The 21,248-nt window shown below is 53.2% G+C and overlaps 1 protein-coding gene, 1 long non-coding RNA gene and 1 other non-coding gene across 3 annotated transcripts; 1 reads left to right on the top strand and 2 right to left on the bottom strand.

The window, feature by feature from the left end:
* Nucleotides 1–866: 866 nt before the first annotated feature.
* TRNAT-AGU (transfer RNA threonine (anticodon AGU)) lies at nucleotides 867–940 on the top strand. Its single transcript has one exon. It is a non-coding gene; the product is annotated as a tRNA-Thr (tRNA).
* An 8,171-nt stretch (nucleotides 941–9,111) lies between these two features.
* On the bottom strand, nucleotides 9,112–10,632 carry LOC132243924 (NACHT, LRR and PYD domains-containing protein 3-like). The gene is made up of 2 exons (XM_059714413.1): nucleotides 10,342–10,632; nucleotides 9,112–9,507 (listed from the first exon to the last, which is right to left on the bottom strand). Exons 1-2 carry the CDS (start codon nucleotides 10,607–10,609, stop codon nucleotides 9,473–9,475), a joined length of 303 nt encoding a protein of 100 aa, XP_059570396.1. The 5' UTR covers nucleotides 10,610–10,632; the 3' UTR covers nucleotides 9,112–9,472.
* A 6,898-nt stretch (nucleotides 10,633–17,530) lies between these two features.
* Nucleotides 17,531–21,248, bottom strand: LOC132243923 (uncharacterized). The gene is made up of 2 exons (XR_009455483.1): nucleotides 21,057–21,248; nucleotides 17,531–18,786 (listed from the first exon to the last, which is right to left on the bottom strand). It is a non-coding gene; the product is annotated as an uncharacterized LOC132243923 (long non-coding RNA).

The following is a 21,248-nucleotide window of genomic DNA, read 5'->3' as shown; positions in this document are numbered from 1 at the left end:
GATTGAAGTCCTTCCTCTGGCAAGGTGTGTGGCCTTGTTACCTGGTGTGGTGTGTGAAGAGGAGAAGAGGGAAGGAGAAGAGGAGAAGCTTGTGAGTTCGGCAAGGAGGCAGGAGGACACAGCTTCTGCAGCCCGGCTCCCCGCTGCTGCCTGCCTGCTGTGGGCTTGGGCACGGGAGGCTGGTTCTCCGTTGCTGCATGCACACCCAGGGGGCAGGGGGAACCCGTGCCCGCCAGATCTGAGCGCAGGGCAGGTTGTGTCCTTGGGCGGAGGGGGTGGCAGCTCTCTGGCTCTGCACGCACTCCCCGGGAGGCAGGGGGGACCTGCACCCCCCAGATCTATCCACATTGTGGGCACAGCCTGCGGGCTCAGGCTCCCACCCTGCTCCCCTACCCTGGGACCGCCGCAGCCCAGTGGGCACGACCCAGCATGGCAGGGAACAGTGGGGCAGCCCCAGCCCCCGCCTTCCCCAACTACCCCTATCTCCCTTCCCTCCCTATGGGGGCTCAATACCGCCCCTTCCTACACCCCACATCAGGACCTGCTTTCTGGGCTGCCTGGGGCCATGTGCTTGTATCGCCCTCCTTCAGCTCCCTGCCAGCTCCTGGCAAATATGAACTGTGCCAGCCTGCAGGAAGCTCATGGCAAAACCGCAAAATTCACGGGCTTCCCCGGTAAAACGAGAAATCCACATTTGCCTCCGGTAAAAGGTAAATTCACAATTTACTCCATTTTTTTTTTCCAAGGGAAATGGAAAACCCTGATCATCAGGCTCCTGTAGGGACACAAATGAGCTAAACTGATGTCTTGACATAAACCCTGAATGACACTGCTGAAATTCCCATGATTTTTCCCCAAGAAGAGGAGGCCCTGTGGCTTAGTTGGCTAAAGCACCTGTCTAGTAAACAGGAGATCCTGGGTTCAAATCCCAGCAGGGCCTAAGTCTTGCACTTGGCATGGCTCTGTAGCTCAGGGTGTAGAGGCTGGGGAGTTCAAATCTCCCTGTTTCCTTGCTTTAAGGCAGTTCGTGGGATAAATTTTGGAACTCTGGACTCTAAAACCAATCATTATTCAAACCTTTTCGGATCATTGTACTCAGTCACAAGTCGTCCCTCATAAGTCACAGGGTCTGCCTACACATGCAATTAATGCTATTTGGGTTTACTGCTCAGTAATGTCCTGTGCAATGAGCCAGCCCTGGGATGTTGTCTACACATGCATCCATTTGGAAGAGATTTCCTCCTTATGGAAGCAGCCTGCTCCAGGCCTCCTCTGGCCCTGCTCTGCCTCCCTGCCGTAGCTAGCAGGAGGTGGAGGCTCCAGCCACAGCTGCGTGTGTGCTAGGATCACTCTTTAAAAGGTAGTCCCACATGATGCTCCCTGGCCACCTGCTTTCCTGCCTCACAGCAGTCTGCAGCATGCTGGTGCAGCCCTCTATGACTCTGTCTGCAGATCCTGTGCCCACCGTGGGAGGGCTGCTCCACCCCCAGGCCCCAGCAGTGAGGGTGGCTGCTGCTCCCCCTGCACTGTCTGCTCCCCCTTCTGCAGCATGAGGCCAAGGCCAGCAGGGCCTGCCTGTGGTGCAGCTGCTGCTCAGGTGCTCAGGGGTCACATAGACTCTTGCAGGGTAAAGGTGAGCAATGATAGGCATGTGACTTGTTGGTCTAGGGGCATGATTCCTACTTAGGATGTGAGAGATCCTGGGTTTAACTCCCAGATGAGCCCTGGTTGGTGCTGTGCCTGGGCAGCCTGGCCCTGGAGCTTGGTGTGCTGAGCATCCCCTTTTATCCAGCTCCAGAGGCAGCTGGCGCCATTTCCCTGGTGCAGCTGGTGTATGTCCCAGAGCAGGGAGGATTAGGCACCTCCTTGCCCCTGTCTCCTTGGTCCCCCAAGCCAAGGGTCCTTTTCACCCTTGCTGTGTTCTCTTTTAACCGTGGCCTGCCACAGCTATCGCCTTGTCTCCTCTGCCTTTTCTCCTGATCTCTGCCACAGCTATCGCCTTGTCTCCACTGCCTTTTCTCCTGACCTCTGCTACTGCTATCGCCTTGTGTCTACTGCCTTTTCCCCTGAACTCTGCCACTGCTATAGCCTGATCTCCATTGCCTTTTCTCATGACCTCTGCTACTGCTATCACCTTGTCTCCCCTGCCTTTTCTCCTGATCTCTGCCACGCTATCGCCTGATTGCCACTGCCTTTTCTCCTGATCTCTGCTACTGCTCTCGCCTTGTGTCTACTGCCTTTTCCTCTGATCTCTGCCACTGCTATCACCTTGTCTCCACTGCCTTTTCTCCTGATAAGGTGATAGCTGTGGCAGAGATCAGGAGAAAAGGCAGCTGCCAGAAGGACATGCGGCAGGCAAATCACGAGAGGCCAAAAGCCAGCAAAGCGGGACGCAAAGGAAAGGGACTCTGGATGGAACGGCCTCCCTGCCTTTAGGTCTCCATCATGTATTGGCCAAATTTTGGGCACGTGAGCTTTTGGGAGAACTCCTTATAACCCAGAAATGGGTCTCTGCCCTTGATGGTGTTGCATTTGTGCAGCAGTCAGGTGGCAGATGGGCAGCCCTGTAAGCAAGGCGTGTGTCGCCACCACCTTGTTCGTAAAGCTGTAGATCTGGTTGGCGGTCTTGCGCAGCGCAGCTGCCCTGTAAGCGGGGTCCAGGCCAGCTGCCAGACACGGCTGCCGATGGCGCAGGCTCCCTCCCGTAAGCAGGGTGTGTGCTGCCTACTATCACAGGAGAAGGACAGGGGGTTTGGACGTGCGTGGCGCTGGACGTCCCGTAACTGGGAGATCAGATCCGCTGCCATAGCCAGCCAGTCGGAGAGGTGCCCCTGTGAGCAGGGTGGACATAACCTCCTTGTGCTGGCGTGAGCGAGCCGGAGCAGTCTGCAGCGCGGTGCCGCAGGGCGGCCTTGCAGACAGGAGCCGAGTCTCGTGGGGTGACAGCAAACTCCTTAGACCCCAGAGCTGGACGACCCTCCTGTGGCTGGGTTGAAGCTAGTGGCCTCCTCTCCGATCCCTGTGTCCAGGCACCGGTCCTCCTTCCTGCATCTATGCCTGGCACTCCACATCCGGACGGCTGGGCCGCCCTGTAATGAGGGTGTGAGTCCCGTGCCCCTGGTGGAGGGATGGGGTCTGCAGAGCTGTGGGCCACCCTGTAAGCAGGGTGCAGGTCTCACTGTGCCTCTGTGGACACCTCTGTCCTTTGGCTGGCTATCGACTCTCCCTGTAAGCAGGCTCTGGGCATTTCTCTTTTGCCCCCCATGGGCAGTGTGACTAGTCAGGCGGGCCGGGCCCTGTAAGGAGGGTGCTGGTCTCAGCCTTCTCACCCCCTGGGAGCGGAGGAGGATTTTCCCGCAGAAGGCTGGAGGGCAAGCGGTTTGCAGCATGGAGCTCCTTTCCAGCCTGGGAGCAGTCTTTTTACCCGTGTGAGAGTGTGGATGGCGAGAGAGAGGAGTGCCTGGGTGTGAAAGCATGTGTTATTTTCTTTTTGTTCTTAAAATCGCTGCAGCGTACTTTGTTTTCTTCCCAGTGCTGGAAAAGGGGCAAGATGCGTCCTCGTTGCCTTCTCCTCCCAGCTCCTCACCTAGGGGGTTAAGCACTGCTTTAATTCTTGTGCCTTCTGGTCTGGGGGTGCATTAGGCCACCCCTAATCATTTTGGCAAAAAGACCTCAGCGTATCTCAGGGTAGGGGCCCCCTCTTGTTGGGTGACTAGCATGTTCTTGTGGTCACTCGGTAGCTCACTTGAAGGGTTACTGCTGTCATTTTTTGAGAGAAGGCTATGTACTCCATCCCCAAGTCCTTGGCGAGATGAGCGGCCTGGCACTTGGCCAGCCGTTTTTCGGCACCCCCACGCCCGGCCTGCAGCCTGTAAGCAGGGTGCAGGTCCCCTTGATTCTCTGCTTCTCGTTCCACTTGGAGAGGCCGGCCAGAGACGATACCCACAGGTTGCAGGGAAAATTGCAGGCTTCTGGAAGATACTGAGTGTGTTGGGACCCCAAGGCTTCCTGACCCTCCTGTAACTTGGATCCAGGTCTCTGCTCCTCTGCTCTGCTGCACCGGGCACTATTGAGAAGGCCTCCCCCGGCGCCCTGTAAGCAGGGCTGTGCCCCCACCCCTTCTGGCCGTGGGGGGAAGAGACGTTGTTTAGACCTTTGGGCTCTGTTGGTTCTGTGACGGGAGCCTGAAGTTGTGGCCCTCTTGTGCTCTGGACACACGGGGCAGCTTTGACCCCTGATCGAGACCTCCCGATGCAGCTGTCAGCTGGCATTCGGGGCTTTGCAGGTTGTCTCGGGGCTTCATGCCCCAGCAGCCAGCTGTGTGGAGGGAGCACCGCCCTGTAAGCAGGGTTGCCGGTGCTTGCGGTCACCGTTCATGGTGCCGCCCGAGCAGTCTTGTCCAGAGTCCTGGCCCATCGTGCTCTGCTCCTGGCTGGATGTCAGAGGCCGAACCTGCAGACGTCTGCTTTTCTCACTTTGCACGGACTGACGATGGAGTGGCAGCAGGTCCATTTACAGGTAAGAGGAGAAGAGAAGTTGGGGCCTGTAGTATCGTCCTCTGTCGTGCTGACTTAAATCCAATGCCTATCTGTTTTCTAAGGCCCCAGAAGGAGAAGCAGGGAAATCGCAGTCGAGCAGGAGTTAGCCACCAAGGAGGGAAGAGACCCACGCCAGCCCACCCGGAGGGAAGGTAAAGGAGTTTGGACACGGTGTCTGTTCTCTCTGCAAGTGGCATCCCCAAGTTGTCGACCTTGTGATGAACATGTCATGGAAGGTTTGGAGCAGTGGGACCCCCTTATACACAGGATTCGTGCCTGAGGTCCTCCTGTTGTCATACACGGGTGAGTGCTAGCGGGGTACTCCTCATTTAGGAAACCGGACGTATGTCACACACCCCTTGTTTTGAAAGGACACCAAGCTTCAGAGTACAGTAGGCGGCGTGAGCTACGTTATTTTATATGCTATGAGGGTGTGCAATTCATTGCCAGTCAGCTGGACTTCTGTCTTGTGTACTATTGCAGGTCCCTGAAGGGCGGCTGGACAAGAGCGAACGGAAGCAGGAAAAGAAGCTGGGGAACAAATAGTGTGGGTTGGGGTGGGCGGGAGGGGAATTGTTAATGCAGGCTTAGAGGAGTCCTGATGGAGATGGTGTGCATCTCTCCACTTTCAAACACCCATTAGAAGCAAGCAGCCCCACGCTTCAAGTTGCGCCGTGCATTCGGTCTTGGGTTGGCCCCAATTGTGCGTGGCGAGGTTGAGGCATTGTGCCGGTTGAAGCATACTGATATGCGGCATTCGAGCGTTTTGCGGGTTGTTTGGCTTTGCTAGTTAAGCGGTTGATCCAAATAGATGCGACTGAAGGCAGCGTGTAGGTTTTTTCTTGTTGAGCGATTCTCGGTGGTAGCGTAGAAACGCAGGTTTGTGCTCGGTTCTGTTCGTGGCTTGGCTGTAGCTGCTTCGGCTGGAGGTTGCGGGGCCGATTTGAGACTGTTTGTGGTGCAGTTTGTTTGCGTCTGGAAGTGAAGGCTCCATGGGTGCTTGAAAGTGTTAATCTCTAGCTCCACAGGGACGAAGATCTTGTCCCGTTTCCAAACGATTGTAAAGTTAGTTGATGTCAAGGCGGTAGGAACAAGCGGGCCTAAGATGCACACAGTCGAACGATAAACAGTATAAAAAACTTGTCACCTTGTGGCTGGTGCGTTTCTGCACTGAGACGATTGGGTCATTATCCTTCCTACTGAGGCTGGCTGAAGGAACAAACCTTTTCATTCTATCTACCGATCCGACCTGTGTTCCTGCTCATTTCCTGCAGCTATTTCCTGTTGTGACTTACAAGTGGGAAAAGACTGTAACAGATGGTGCCTAGTCATCAGTTCACAATTGTTAATGCCCAGTAGGAAATCAGTCCCGATTCTGTGAGGAACTGAAAATAAGGTACAGTGAAGGAGTGATGCTTTGGTATGATCTGTGGAAGTCCAGCCGATCCTTGTCTAAAAAGAAAAACTGGTCCCAATAAAAATTAAATAATCAGGAAACTTGTCAGCTTCTTGGTGTTTTTTAGTTCCAGTGTTTCAGACCGTAGTCTCTGAATGGCTCTGGTACAAGTCTTGCTTCTTCTACTAGCACGGTGGGTGCTCTTTCTGTACCGGGCTGGGTCATGGCAGGGGGAAGATGCACTTGTCCCCTTGCGAGAAGGAGAATGCCTGTGTCCATCCCCAGTCGCCTCCAGGTTTTCGCGAGTCCCTGAAGTCCAGCCGTGGTCCCCCCCCCCCATGCCTATTCAATGTAATGTCCACGGGCTTTCAGCCATGTCCCCCGATTTTCATCCCTGAGGGGCTACTGAGTTGGGAGGGAGCCAGATACATTTTCTCACTGCCATTAGATTTTTAAAATATATAATTTTTTAATTCATTTTGAATTTATTTTCAGCCATATTATTTTAATTATTGGGGAAATGGTGAGTCAGTGACAGTCAGCACATTTCCCAGCACATTTGGCTGGAGGGAGGGAATGAATATTTTTCCCCGCAGGGGAAGCTGGGGAAAGCCAACCGTGCTCGGGGCAGGGCTGAGCCGGGAGCCAAGGGCTTGGCGGAGGTGGCGGGCCCGGCCTGCGGGACGTGGTGTTTGCAGGGCAGAGGTGTGGGGCGGTGTGAGCCTTCACTGAGACGCAGCTGTTGGCATCGGGGAAGCCTTAAGGTCCAAGATAGAGGAGGTCTGGGTTTGGCACTCCAAATGTACATGTCCAGTGTACAGTTGTCCACTTCCGCGTTACTGGTTACATATATGCCTTTTAGTCTCAAAAAACCAGGAGTCTCAAAACCAGACTAGTAGTACTTCTACGTTCACTTGGACAACTGTACACTGGACATGTACACTGGGAGTGCCAAAACTGGATGCCCCCAGAAGGTCCTGTGACAACAGTAAGCAGCAGCCTAAGTCATGCTGAGAAGCAGCATGGAGCCAACCCCAGCTGCTGTGCACTCAAACAGCACAGCTAGGGGGGCACCCAGGCCATGGGACTTGGGCTCACTCAGGATCACTCACCAGGCCCAGACACACACAGGACTAGAACCCATACCACCAGTGTCTCAAGGCAGCGCCTCACCCACAAGGCCAGCAAGCTCTCCTTCCTGTCGAGTGCGCCTCTTGACTCGGCACCTCTGGCTGCAGCAGTGAAAGAGTCAGGGGCCCTGGGAGTAAAGAAATGGCTCTAGAGTCTAGCTTATCCAAGCCAGGGTGGGATTTGAATCCATGATACCAACTCTCTAGACAAGCACTCTGCCCACCAGGCCAGGAAGCTCTGCTAAATGTGAAGCTGTCGGGTGCGCCTCTTGACCCCAGTGCCTCCGGCCCCAGCAATGAAAGAGTGAGGAGGCCACAAGAGCAAAGAAGTCACCCAGGAAACCACCTTACCAGCTAGGCTGGGATTCAAACCCAGGACACTGATATTCTAGGCCAGCGCTCTCCCCACCAGGCTAGCAAGCACCTCTAGATACAGAGCTCTGCGCTGCGCCCCTTGACTCGGTGCCTCTGAGGTGGAACGAGAGCATTAAAGACGGGGGGTTTGGTGTCTTTGAACGGGGTGCTGTGTTAATCAAGATGAACAGTTGCACTGCTCACACCCAAAGACCCACTGTTCCCGTATCAGGACTTGACCTCCAGTCTCGCTGATGGAGCAGCGTGGGACTTAGCCCCGAAAACACGCTGCCCCCCCAGGCTCCTGGAAACGCTGGCTAATATGTGTCTTTTGTTGAGCACGTTCCTCCTTGTAGGCACTAAGTGCCCCCAGCTGAGAGCCTCAAAAAGCACAGTGGTGACAGCCCCAGCCTGACTGTTGGTTTTAGTCCCAGGCCTGAGCCTCTATGTTTCACTTCCCGTCAGGGGAATGGGTCCAGCTAGGTGAGAGCAGGCAGGAGCACCTCACCCAGGAGCCCAGCAGCATGGCAGACAGCTCGGCTGCTGAAACTTAGACTGACCTGACCTGGAGCAGAGCCGTGATCCCAGGCCTCCAGTCTATCGGGTGTACATCTACCCTGACTTTGGGGAGATGTGGTGAAGTGCTACACCCAGGTCAGGCAGCCTGGGAGGCGAGCCAGACTCCGGGGTGGGCACAGGCACTGCCTGCCCTCGGCCTCTTGCATGAGCCCGCCTCAGGAAGCTCCTGCAAGCCGCAGCCATCGCCTAGTTTACTCCCGGCACTGCCTCCCCGGCTGTGCCCAGTCTCTCCGTGCCCGACTTACCTGGAGCACAGCAGGGCCTGTGGCTGCCCACGGGCACATCCATCTGCGGGGCTGTGCCTGGAGGCACGGTGCAAGGAGGCTGCAGAGGCTGCGGGTCCCGGCTGCCAGCGCCCCAGCTGTGGCACTTGGGGGGCCAGGGCCAGCTGCACTGCGTGGTCAGGAGTGCTCGCCGCGCTCACGCCACATGTTGCTTGTGAGTGGCGAGTTATGCTCCGCTCGGTTACCTTCCGCCTATATTAGATGATATATGGGGCGGCAGGGGCAGTGGCCAGGGACTTGCACCAAAGCTGCAGAGAGCTGGGAGCTGCGGGTCCCTGGGGGAGCGGTGGGACAAGTGCTGATCATGGGCAGTCACGCCTGATGGGCGCTCCCGAGGCTCCTTCCCAGGACAAGTCACCTGTGGCTCAAGCAGCCCCTGGGTAGGGTAGGCGGGGGGGGGGACGGACTGCTGGGCCAGCTGCTCACGCTTGGGACCCGGTAGGGACTCAGAGCTGCTGCACCTCTAGAATACATTTTTATTTATATATATATGCTTATATCTGTACATTTATATCTATATATTTATGTTTATATCTCTATATATTTATATTTATACGTGTGTTTGGGTGCATGTAAGAAATTACAGTACCTCTATGGGCCCTCCCACACTTTACATTGTTAACCAGAGCTTGGGAAAACAGAACAAGGATCTCTTCAGTTCATCGAGGGCACTCAGAGTAGCCAGGGTAGATCTGCACCCGTGAGTATATCATCATAGCCTCCTGCACACATTACATATCGTACACAATTAACAGGTGAAACGCACAATAAATGTAGACTGGGCACATGTGCAGAGTCAGACAGGAGACACTTGCAAACTAATTATCACTATGAATTTCTCATTCATCCAATAAACTCACATCAGCCACCCGTGCAAAGTAATTCTAATGCCACGGACTGCTCCACCATGCCATTTATTCACACCAGCCGCATGTATAAAGAAATGACCGTGATAGAAAAATAGCCGTCCAGTTACAAAAGATTTAGCCAGCTACAACGTTGGTGCTTGAAACAACTCTATAGCTGGTTTCTAGCCATCTTTCATGGGAAAGGCAAGCTGCTTGGTTACTCATTGCATAGCGTACAGCTGCAACTCACGTCATTCGCTGCTCAGGCATGTGCTGGCTTGGCCGCCTGTGTGGTCAGTCACCGGCCACGTCTGCAGCCTCCAGCATCTCTGTCCAAGGTGGGCTATCGCAGCTGCATGGCTTCGATGGAGATCAGGTCTGGGATGGGGGACAGACCGTCAGGGAGTGATGTCTCCTACTCAGCCACCCATCCGTCCGTCCAATCGTCTCATCCACCCATCCACCGATCTAATCTATCAGTCTTATCCATCCATTATCCATTGATCCAATCCATTGACCTCATCCATCCATCCATTAGTCTAATTCATTGACCTCATCCATCCATCCATTGATCTAATCCATCCATTCATCCACTGGTTTAATTCATTGATCTAATTCATCCATCCACTGATCTCATCCATCCTTCCCTCTAGCCACTGATCATATGCATCCATCCGTCCATCCATTGATTTAATCCACTGAATTTATGTATTCATCATCCGCCCACTGATGTAATCCACCCATTTTATCCAGCCACCCTTCCCTCCACCGTATCCATCCATTATCCATCAATCTAATCCAGGGGTGGGCAATTACTCGGGCTGCAGGAACACTTAACGAGTTTTGGTGAGCTGTTGAGGGCTGCACACACAAACGTGCCCCCCCACCTGGAGCCAGCACCCGTTGGCTGCATCCGCAACTGGGAAAGCAGGGGCTGGAGGCTGGCCGCAGGCCTCCGCACTGTCCCACCGGCCATCAGGGCTGCTGGCACACATGCACCTCCTCTACCTTGCAGCTCCCATCCATCCCCCGACTGACCATTTCCATCCTCCCCCACTTCCTCCCTACCCTCTTAGCCCCTTCCCCCGTCCCTGCTCTGGTGCATCCGCACCCCTGCCCGACACCCCCATGTTTCCCGGCCTCCCAGCCAGCTGACCGGGGGGTGGGCAGACCCCCGCTGCTGTCCCTGCACCAGCTCACGCCCCATCTTACCATGGGCCTGCCGCAGCGTCGAATCCAGGTCCTTCTTGTTGATGAGAGCCATGATGTCGGCAGCCACCTGCAAGGCGTAGGGCTCCAGGAAGTGGCTGCGCAGCACCCGGACGATGTCCAGAGCGTCGGCGCTCTCCAGCTCGCTCCACAGCACCGGCTGGAAGCCTCCCTGGGGCTTATACTTGTTCAGTTTGACCTTGAACTCCTTCAGCTCTGCCTTGCCCAGGTGCTTCAGGCTGGACTCCAGGTCTGCGCACCTCCTGTCCATGCTGTGGGGGAGGAGATGGGGTGAGAGGCTGCAGGGTACAGGGCCTCCCCTGCCCAACACCGCCCTCCCCTGCCCTGGCAGCTCTTGCCTGCCTCGCGCCCCGCACAGCCCTGCTGGCTCCGTGGGCCCTAAGATGCTGGGCAGGAAGCGCACTTTGACCAGGGTGGTTTGCGCAATGGCTTCGAGCCCGGGAAAGAACAAGCTGCATCCTGTGCTGAGCTGCAAGAGGAAGTTTCGGCCCCAGGGGCCTTGCCCAGGACCAGCGGACCTGAGCACCCAGGCCCCCGCGCACCCAGGGCCTATGGGACTCTGACCTCTCACCTAGGGACCCCCAGTCACTGGGACCTCATGAATATGGATTAGCAATGGGGCCAGCCTGGGCAGCTGCCTCATGTCCATTAATAGCTTCATGGTGGTGCAGCTCATGAATATTCATTAGATCAGGGAGCCTTTTCCATGTGCCCCCACACCCATAGACTTAATGGTCTCTCCCACATGGCCCCTACAATAGACCTAATGGTCTCTCCCATATTCCCTTCCAATGGTCTCTCCCATTGGTCCCCTGGCACTGGGGTAATGGTCTCTCCCAAGCCCCCCTCCCCATAGAACTAATGGTCTCAACCGCATGCCCATCCCCCCGCACTGGAGAATGGTGTCTCCCATATCCCCTACATTTAATAGTCTCTCCCAAGTTCCCCCCATAAAAGTCTCAACCGGATGCCCATGCCACCCCTCTAACTGTCCTTCCCATGTGCCCCCCCTGAACTGACGAATGGTCTTTCCCAAGCCCCACCACCCCATAGAACTAGCGGTCTCAATCGTGTCCTCCTCTTCCCCCATAGAGGTAATGGTCTCTCCCACGTGCTCCCAGGGCCCCCGAAGTCTGCCTCGCTCCTCTTAGGCCGCAGAGACCTCGCCCCCGCCGTGGGGCAGAGGGTGGTGCCGAGAACCCAGTTCTGCACTGCGCATGTGCACCCTCGGGCTCTTAGGGCGGGACCTGGGGGGGCGGGGCAGCTGCTCTCAGCGCGGATTGACTGAGAGGAAAGCCGGCGGGTCGTGCCTATTGGACTGATGAACCCCCTCCCCTTCCACTGAGCCCTTAAACACGCAGCGACACTCACCAACCTCATCACCAGCAGGAAACTTCCTGTGGCACAGAGCACACCGACCAGATCCTGACCACGCCGGGGCAAGACACATAAAACTGTCTAGGTCCGCCTGTATCTGCACCCTGTCTTCAAGCGTGACCGCGCTTCCCCATAACTCGGTGTCGTCCATGAACGTGGCCAGTGATCTCTTCAGCCCCACGTCCAAATCGTTAAAAAAGATGTAGAAAAGCACTGGACCAAGCACCGACCCCTGCGGGACACCGCTGCCCACTTCTCACCAGGACGACACAGATCTGTTTGCTGCGACGCTCTGGGTCCTGCCCCGCAGCCCGTTTCTCACCCCCCGACTGTCTCAGATTGGCCGCAATCCTCCAATGCTGTCGCGAGGACGTGGTGGGATACCACAGCAAAGGCCTTTTGGAAGTCGAGGTACACAATGCCAGCCTGCTCTCTCGTGTCCAGGTGGCGAGTTACCTGGTCGCAGAAGGAGGTGAGGCTGGTAAGGCAAGACCTGCCCATGGTGAAGCCACGCTGGCTGTCGTTCAGGATCCAGCCTTCTGCAAGCTGATCGCAGACAGACTGCTTGATGGACTTTTCTGGGATTTTCCCCACAGGGCCACGTCCGGGGGATGCTGCCGCAGCAGCACAACGCTCCGGACCGCTGGGGAGAGAGAAAAGGCGTGTCCAGGAAGGAGAGACGGCCTGCCAGGCACGGGGAGAGGGGCAGCGCAGGAGGAACCACCCCATGAGAGGATCTGCCTGGGCTGCAGAACCGTTCCTCCCAGGTCCGGCCTGGCGGTGCAATAGCACGGGAGGAGGGCACTTTCCCCAAGGATTTCTCTCCTACTCACTTGTGAAGACAGCGCCCAGGAGCAGGAGGAAGCAGCCCCTGTCCATCTCCTCCCCGGCCCCCGGCCCGCAGGTCCTCACTCAGTCTCTGGCCCCAGGCCCTTCCCCCGCACGAGCTGCCCGGCACTGGCACGTCCTGGCTCGCTGGGGCCGCGTGTACCGACATGAACCGCGGCGGGGCTGAGTGCGCTGCGTGCAGGCTGCAGAGACCCGGCGCTGTGCGGCTCTGCTCCGCTCCGGGGAGGCGGGTCCCAACCCTACATGGGGCTGTGGAGGTGGTGGTCCGTAGTTACAGCAGTGATAACAAGGAGGTTCCCCACCAGAGCTGCCAGGTACGCTGCCAGAAAGATGACAAAGTGTAAGATCTGCAGCTCCCGAGTGTCCGAGAAGCCCAGGAGGAGGAACTCGGTTACAGTGGTCCAGTTGGACATCTTCCCTCCGAGGGCACTGTGCAAGTCCTGGGTTTAATAGAAGAAGGGCAGTGGTAAGGAGGAGAGTAACAAACTCAGTGGCTTTGATATTCCCATCAATAATAATTCCTTAGAGGTCCTATTCCCACCCCACCTTCCACCCCACTCTCAATAAGCTGTATAACTTTATCTGAATTAACAGCAAAAACATTGAATATGTCTTCATTCACTCTTGTAGCTTTGAATCTATTATACATAAAATGCAGTATGATTTCCGTAGCCAGGTTTTCCATTTTTTAATGTTTTATAATCTCTGCATCTTAGTTCACTGATGCATCAAACTTACTGAAATTGTTTTTGTGGAAGTTTTCTCTTCTCTTGTGTCACATTCGGGCTTTACCTGCTGAGATCCTTTGCTCTTGTCCAGTTGATCTCTCAGCTCTCCTCTGCACCAACCACTAGTCTAGGTCCCCAGAAGCACAGCTAACTCAGAGGTCTTTCTCTGCTCCCTCTGTCACTGAACAACTGAAGTAAATCCAACCAGGTTTCTGAGTGTGCAGCTGACCTCAACCCTGCCTTGTAGAAAAGGGGTGAAGCACTACAGCAATTTTGCAGTAGTTTTCTTCCAAAGGCTCCTGGGACTCGTTCCCTGGAGTCCTGCACAGCTCAGAAGGAAAAGCCCAGATGTAAACAGTCCGAGCTGTACAGATGTTAGCAGAACAGCACAGCTGTGCTCTGGTTTAATCTCCCTCACAACACAAGTCATGGGATCTTTGAGAAGGCCCTGAGCTTCTTTATCTGGCTCTGCTGTGCCAATTAGCTAGACTGGGCACCTTAAGATGCAGGGAGGCACCAAGTTGCAATTCGGTTAGTTCCTACATAGTGTTGCATGAGAACATAACATGAGAATAAAAGTCAGATTTGTAAGGTGCATTAATTTTTTTTCAATATAATGAATATATTCCATAACTCAGACAAACAAGCTCCATTGCAAGGCATCACATTGACAACACATGCAACCCACAAAAGGTCCCTGGGGGTGCATATAACGTGTGGCATTGGCAATGCATAGGGGGTGTGGGAGCATGTGCACCCCCTGAGATTGGTGGTGTCCCCCCCTGAAAGAAGCACCGCCAGTGCCTCTGGGCAGTTGACACTTCCCAGTGCCCCCTTCCCCACCACCCTGACTGCCAATACTGTTGACAGTATCTGCGGACGGTCGCTGATTGCCTCTGGCCACTGCCAACGTGGCTGGTGTTGTCTGCGGGTGGTCGACGACCACCAGTCACCACTTGCCACTCCTCCCGCCCCCACCGCTGACACTACCACAGCTACCTGCAGGAGCTCCCCATTCGCTGCCACCACCACCACCTGCAGGCAGTTGCTGTTCCCCCCCAGCTTCCAGGGGGCACGTGGCATTCATGGCATGTGACCTTTGCACCAGGCTAGGTGTGTCTATACAAGATGCTAGGTTGCTGTAGCGATGAGCTACGGCTATGTCGTTCATCCCTGTGGCAACGTAGCATTGGTGGGCACTAACCATGATGCCACCACTACTGTACAGTAGCAATGACCTCCTGAGCATTACTTCATTGCTACTGCGCAGTAGGGTTTGAACTGTCCCATGCACCTTGGGCACTGCAGAGTCCTGGGGGGTACTGCACATTCATTTAGTTCTTGTTAAAGCAAGTACTAAATGACTTCACAGTAAAAACTGCTCAGTGGGGTGGACGTGTAGCTGACTGCACACACTGCATCCTGCACGCAGGGTGGGTCAATGTGCCCAATCGAGGCAAACCCCCAGTCTAGTACACAGGGCTAGCCTGGCACAGGTGCCACATGAAGCATACATCCCCGTGCAGCCTCATGCCATGTAGAGCCCATGCCAGGCAGGCTCCACAAGGAGCATCAAGTGATCAGAGACTCGTTCATGGACGAACATATTGTATGTTCTAGCTGCCAGACTCCAACAAACCTCTGTCACAAGTGGGAGATGCCAGTAGAGTAAGTTAGCATGGAGGCTGAAGAAAAGAGACACATATTGTCAGATCAGACTCTGGCATCTGTCAGGTTCAGATCATGAACGAGTCTCTGATCTCGAGTCATGAATCAGACTTGCAGCCCTCCCTTCTGCATCCCTTACCCCAGGGGCACTGCTCTGCCTGCCCAAAGTGGGAAGCAAAATTTTCTGCCCCCATTGCGGGCAGGGGACATGCAGCTGGTGCAGGCCTCGGGGGGAAAGGCAGATGAGTGGAGAGGTCTGAGCCCACAGTGAGCAGTCTGCATCTACCCCATGCACACATATGGGGGTGCATATGCCCCCTCATGCCTCCCTTCAGGGGTGTGCACAGCACTAGGGAGCCACCTCCTCCCTTCACCTATGCACTCTGGATGAGCCACCTGCGGCTCTGTCCAACTCTTCACCCTGGCCCTGGGTCCCATGCACCACCCTGGCTGGACAGCATCCCCTGCTCAATCCCCTGCCACTCCTCCACTCCTTTCTTCACCATAGGGGGTCTCGATCTGTGCCCCCCTCCCCCCAACACTTCTTCCCATCCACAGACTTACGTGAAGGGAGCTGCTTTCCAGGCTGCCCAGCTGTTTTCCTGGCTACGTGCATGTAGCTATAGGCCCCCTGTGTTTTGCTGCTGGCAGTCCTGGGTAGGGTCCCTTGCAGGCTAGCATGCTGCCTGCCTAAAAGGTGAAACCCATCATTTCCTGAGGAAGCCCAGGCATGCAGGGACCCTTGGGCCCATGCCCCATGAGCCCGTGTGTTAATCTGCCTCTGGAGCTGGGTCCTGCCCCATCACCTCCATATGGCAAAACTGACACCAGTCCATGATCCCTTCCTAACCATGTGGCTAGGTCAGGGCCAGGCAACCTCCCCTTCCCCTGTGGGGTACAGTCAGGGCTTTGCCTCTTCCTGATGCCCTCATATGACTGCATCAGGCCCTGCTTCACGTCCATGTGCTTTATCAGCATTTCAGGCTTGACCTGCACTGCGGATGGACTGAACATTACCCATCCATCCCCGGGTGAAAAAAGCTGGGCGCCAGCACTCAGGATGATGAGTGCCTGGGTCCTAGGACCTCTAGCTTCCCATAGGAGTGCACTGGTTGTTGAGCTTTGGGGGCAAAAACATGTTTTCACTCTTCAGACTAAGTTTCACAGTTGTGGGGCTAACCAATTTTCAATAGGTGTGGATGGGTAAAAGGACTTAGATGGACTCTTGTGTCATTCCAACCAATGTGCAAAGTTTATCGATTAATTGGAAAAGCAAGATTAATAGCTGAGAAAAAGCACAAGCTGATGGGATGGGTCTCAACTGCCACGAAGCAAAGTTGGCCAGGCTCACGTTCTCCAAAGCAGGGGGTTCTCCAAACAGTCCTGCTGGTAAACAGCTCACAAAGTGTCATATAGAAGTTTCCAAATTTTCCCCTAGCCTACAACTGCTATTGATAGATGGCTGATAAACCTAATCTTAATATTCCAGTAAATGACCCCTCACTGGTTATACTGAAATATCTTTGTTTCACTGAAACTTTCCAAACCTGATTAAACAAGATCTCTTGTGGACCAGAAAATTGTCAATTCATTAAAGTTTATATCCTTGAGAAAGCAAAAAGGACCAAAAGGGAAACTTCCTTATTTCCATTTCTATAGTGTTCCCAGCTTTTAAAGATGTTAACTTAGTGTCTGCTGCTCACTTCGAAATATAAATGCGTCTCCCTGCTTTCTTATGTCACAAGAGCCTGTTTAGCAGTATGGTGCCCTCCCTTTCTACAGGTCTGTCAGGAGCCCCAGGCAGTTAAGGACTCACCCATGTGATGACTGTGTTAGGTCTTTGGCGACATGGTTTTGGGCAACTGTTTGCAGGTGTCTTCAGCCTACTACATATATACAAGGAGGGTGTGCATGTGTTTTGGCAGCTAGTGACCATGCTCAACCATGTGGGTATAGTTAGGGTGCATAGCTATCCACATGGACTAGGGTACACTCCCAACAACGGGATTCTCTTTAGAAACAGTGCCAAAAATGCTCTATACATGGCCACAAAATGAACACACAGAGAACTAGGAAACAGCAGAATTTCACCCTATTTATTCTGGGATGAACTCTAGAGCAAGCTTGTTTGTGAGCTAGGAAGAATATACATAATCCTGTGGTCTCCTATTCTTCCTTAATGCAAAACAGTCCTTGCTTTCAAATCAGAGGGTGTTGGGATCCCCCTTGAAAGCTGGACTTTTTGAAAACCTCTATATTAGTAATTCTGTCATTCTTGCACCAGACCACAGTATAAATCTACACAGCGTCAGGTGTGAGTTAAGTGAAACACATATTTCCAAATGAACTCTTTGTCTATGAGATAGAGATGGAGTAAGGCTCTTCTCGGCTGCATTCATGTCATTTCTGACATGCTTCTGAGCAAATTAACTAGTTTTTTTGCGTTAGGGTTTAAGCCCAAGGCCAATTAGTAAAAGAGGCTAGGTTTTTAACTACATTAGCTACTGCTCAATAACAGCTCTTGCACATGGGGTCACATCTATGTGTAGGAAGCCTGTGGTTGAAGAATATGTGGGTATACTAGCTAGAGGCACGGAGACGTCATCCTGCAAAATCCATTCACTCTTCTCATCTGGGACAATTTAAGAAGGAACACTATGGTATCAGGACAATCCCGTCATTAGAACAGGAATTGAAATGCATTGTATCACTCTATAAAGATTCTCTTTCTTCTAATATTCCCCCAAACAGCTGGGCCAGGAGCCACTCATTTTCCACAGCTCTGATTCCTGTTATTTCCATTTTGCTTGGACCTGCAAATAGAGTTTAGAAATGGCTGCATTTCTTCCAGTCTCTGAAAAGAGACAGCTTTCTTTACAGCCTCCTTTACTTCCTTGTTTCGCAGGCTGTAAGTGAGAGGGTTGGCCAATGGAGTCAGCACCGTGTAGAAAAGAGAGAATATTTTGTTCAGGGCTCTAAGGGTGTTGGTTCTTGAGAACATGTAGATTATAGTTACAGACCAATAGAAAATTGTCACCTCCATAATATGTGAAGAACAAGTGGAAAAAGCCTTTTGCCTCCCAATAGTGCAAGGGATTCTCAGTATGGTGGTGATAACGTAGACCTAGGACATGAGAGTCAAAAGGGATGGGGGAAAAAGGACTATGCAACCCAGAATGGAAACTACAAGTTCAACCTCAGAGGTGTCGCTGCAGGAGAGTTTAATCAGTGGTAAGTAGTCACAAAAGAAATGGTCAACTTGATTGGGTCCACAGAACCTTAATTGTAATAGGAGGAGATATACGGTTGAGACAACTAGAAATCCACTGATCCATGAGCCAGCAGCAAGATTGAAACACAGTCTCTCACTCATTAGGGCTGCATAGTGCAATGGTTTACATATGGCTAAGTACCGATCATAAGACATCATGGATAAGAGACAACACTCCAACTAACAACACACCAAAGAAAAATAATTGCATGAAGCAGCCAGAGAATGAAATGGTTCTGTCTCCAGTAAGGAAGCTGGCCAGCATCCTGGGCAGGAGGGTACAGGTATAGCAGGTCTCCAAGCAGGACAAGTTCCCCAGGAAGAAGTACATGGGGATGTGCAGATTCTGAACCACTATAATAAGTGTAATGATGAGGACGTTCCCAGCCATGGTTGCAAGGCAGATTATGAGAAACAGCAGGAAGAGAAGCATTCGCAACTCTGGAAGAATCTCAAAGCCCAGGAGGATAAATTTGGTGGCAGAAGTCAGAAATCAAACTTCCGTATCTGCCATGGCATCAGAGAGTTGCAGAGCTGTATGGAAAAATAAAATAACAGAAATCTCTGAATGCCAAGGAATCAGTCCACCTCCTGAGTTTTCAAGAGACCAATCTTGCCTGAAAATGATCTATCCAGGTAGGATTTGCCCCATTCCACCTAGGACCTGAATAGTCTAGGATACTCATGTGTAGATTATCTTCAATGAAGCCATTGTCCCACCTACATCATTATGAGAAAATTAAGGCAAAATTCTCTTTGATAGACGTAGAAGGGCTGTTCTACGGGCTGTCTAAACACTTTACCATGTAGCCTTCATCCTCACCTCCTAGACCTATAGGGCAGAACTATGGTTCTTCCAAACAGGGCAACTTCAGTGCATAAATTAGGAAGGCTATGTTTTCATTAACACAACTGACAACATGAATTCCATTCATAGTTATCCTTGTGTATGAACTATTGTTGTGCTGGAGAAGCTCTTTGTCCTCTAAAATCTGGTTCTAAGAAAGGTAATCAGAGGCTTATAGGGATTTTTGTTTATGTGACAGAATCTCCAGATAACAATTCTGATTAATCCTTATATTATAAAATGAAAGCGTGTCCATTCCTGTGAGAACTAATCCTATGACCAGAGGCCTCTAAGTGTCCTGCAATCTTTCTGACTCAAGAATTGCTGCACCATGAAGAGAAGTTTCTTTGGGTCAATCTGATATCTTTAATTAAACCAACTAAAAAATTTGGAAAAATTCTTCATTGCAAGCTCTTGGGTATAAATACCCAATGGATTTTGTTGTATGAAGTGTCTGTGCTTTGTCAGGCTGAGGACCTATCTGCAGGTGGCGTGTGCTGATGTTAACAAGAGGCCTGCTGGTTTAGGAAAGAGAGAAGAGAAGTGAATATAGCTGGTAAAAAGGTACCTCTCCACTATTTACCAGCTACATGGATTCCCCTTTCCTCTGTCTCCACCCCCCACAGACTCTCTCATTAACTGACTCAATTTACATCTTCACTGACTGGGTTTCTTGCATGCGTAGCAGCTGCTGGCTTCTTTACTATTCATTCCATCCAGGAAGAGCACACGCCAACTGCAGATACTTGCCTGAGGAAGGCTATTTATATCTGAAAGCTTGCAAAGAAGAATTTTTCCAACTATTTGAGTTTGCTTTTAAGAACAGCTGAGTGGCAACATCAGAGCCTGTTGAATATGTGACCCCACTAGGCCTCTGCATAGTGGTCCCTGTGCTAGAATGACATGAATAGGGATTTAAGCTTAGGCATGGCAAGTGGTGAGAGAGGACATAGCTGGAGAGCTGGGGTGATGGGTGGCAGTAGAAGAATTGTAACTTTAGTTGGGTCTAGCTCACTACAGATCTCCATACAGGTTACCCATCACTTTAGAACCATGCCCCCCTCCCCCCCAGTATATGGATGCTGATGACACCCTGATAGATTTTCATCCGTCACCAAAGGGTGGGGTAGTCCATGACCAGGTCAGCCATTCAGATGGTGAGTTATGCGATTCCAAAGATGCTGGCACTGCATTCCCCCCAAGGGGGCCTGTGACAGGGGGCCTTCTCAGGGCCGAACTCCATGGCCCACCCACCCGTCTCTGGGCAACCGCCTGCCTATCTCACCCGCCACACCTTCAATGAGAATTGATTCATTGAATCGATGTCAATTAAGCAGGAGGCTGCCCATTTTGGTGCCCCAATGCCAGGGGACGCTCTGTGGCTCTGACCTCCTCCAATACTGCAGCCCAAGCCTCGCAGATGGCATCTTGGTGTTCACATAGTCACTGGCCCCACACTGGGCCCCAGAATCATCCGTACAGGACCCCTCTATGATCCTCTCCTCTCAGGCAGCCTCTCCGCCATCATCCAGGCTACCTAGCCCCCCCGAAGCCATGTTCCCCTCTCGGGTGTGGTCCCCCCAGGACTTTTGGCCACTTGCCCTGGCCCACCTCCAGGCCAGTCGGGACCCCAGGCCCCCGGCTCTCAGGCGTCCCTCGCGGTGGGCCCCCAGCCCTTTTGACTACCGTAGTCCTGGCCCCAGCTTGGGCCAGTCAAGGGTACTCTCCCCTTCGGGCTGGGTCTCTCTAGCCACTTACTCTGTCTGCTCAGGCCTCACGGTGCCACTACTCCCCGTCCTCTCGGGGGCAACCGCAGCACCACACCCACATCACTCCCACTCTCAGGGTCCACCCTCTCTGAGCCCCTCACAACACTGGCCCTCTGGGCCCCCCAGCAAACACATGGGTAACCCACCCAGTGGTGGTGGGAGCTAGGAGTTAAGGAGCCCCAACCCACCTTTCCTCAGGGTGATCACTGGCCTGGCATTTCCTGGGGGCTCCCGCACCACTGAGAGCCCCACCAGGCCACCCACTTCCAGCAGGGTGCAGTTTCAGATCATGCCCAGGACCAGGAGCCTCCTTGCCAACCCCTTGCAGCTTCCCCCCTTACTTCCAGGGTGTTCTCAGCAGCCCTCCAGCCAGGCAATGT

Source organism: Alligator mississippiensis, chromosome 11, assembly GCF_030867095.1.
Source record: "Alligator mississippiensis isolate rAllMis1 chromosome 11, rAllMis1, whole genome shotgun sequence".
Lineage (NCBI taxonomy): Eukaryota > Metazoa > Chordata > Crocodylia > Alligatoridae > Alligator > Alligator mississippiensis.
Note: the sequence above shows the minus strand (reverse complement) of the source record. Positions and strands in the feature narration are given on the sequence as shown.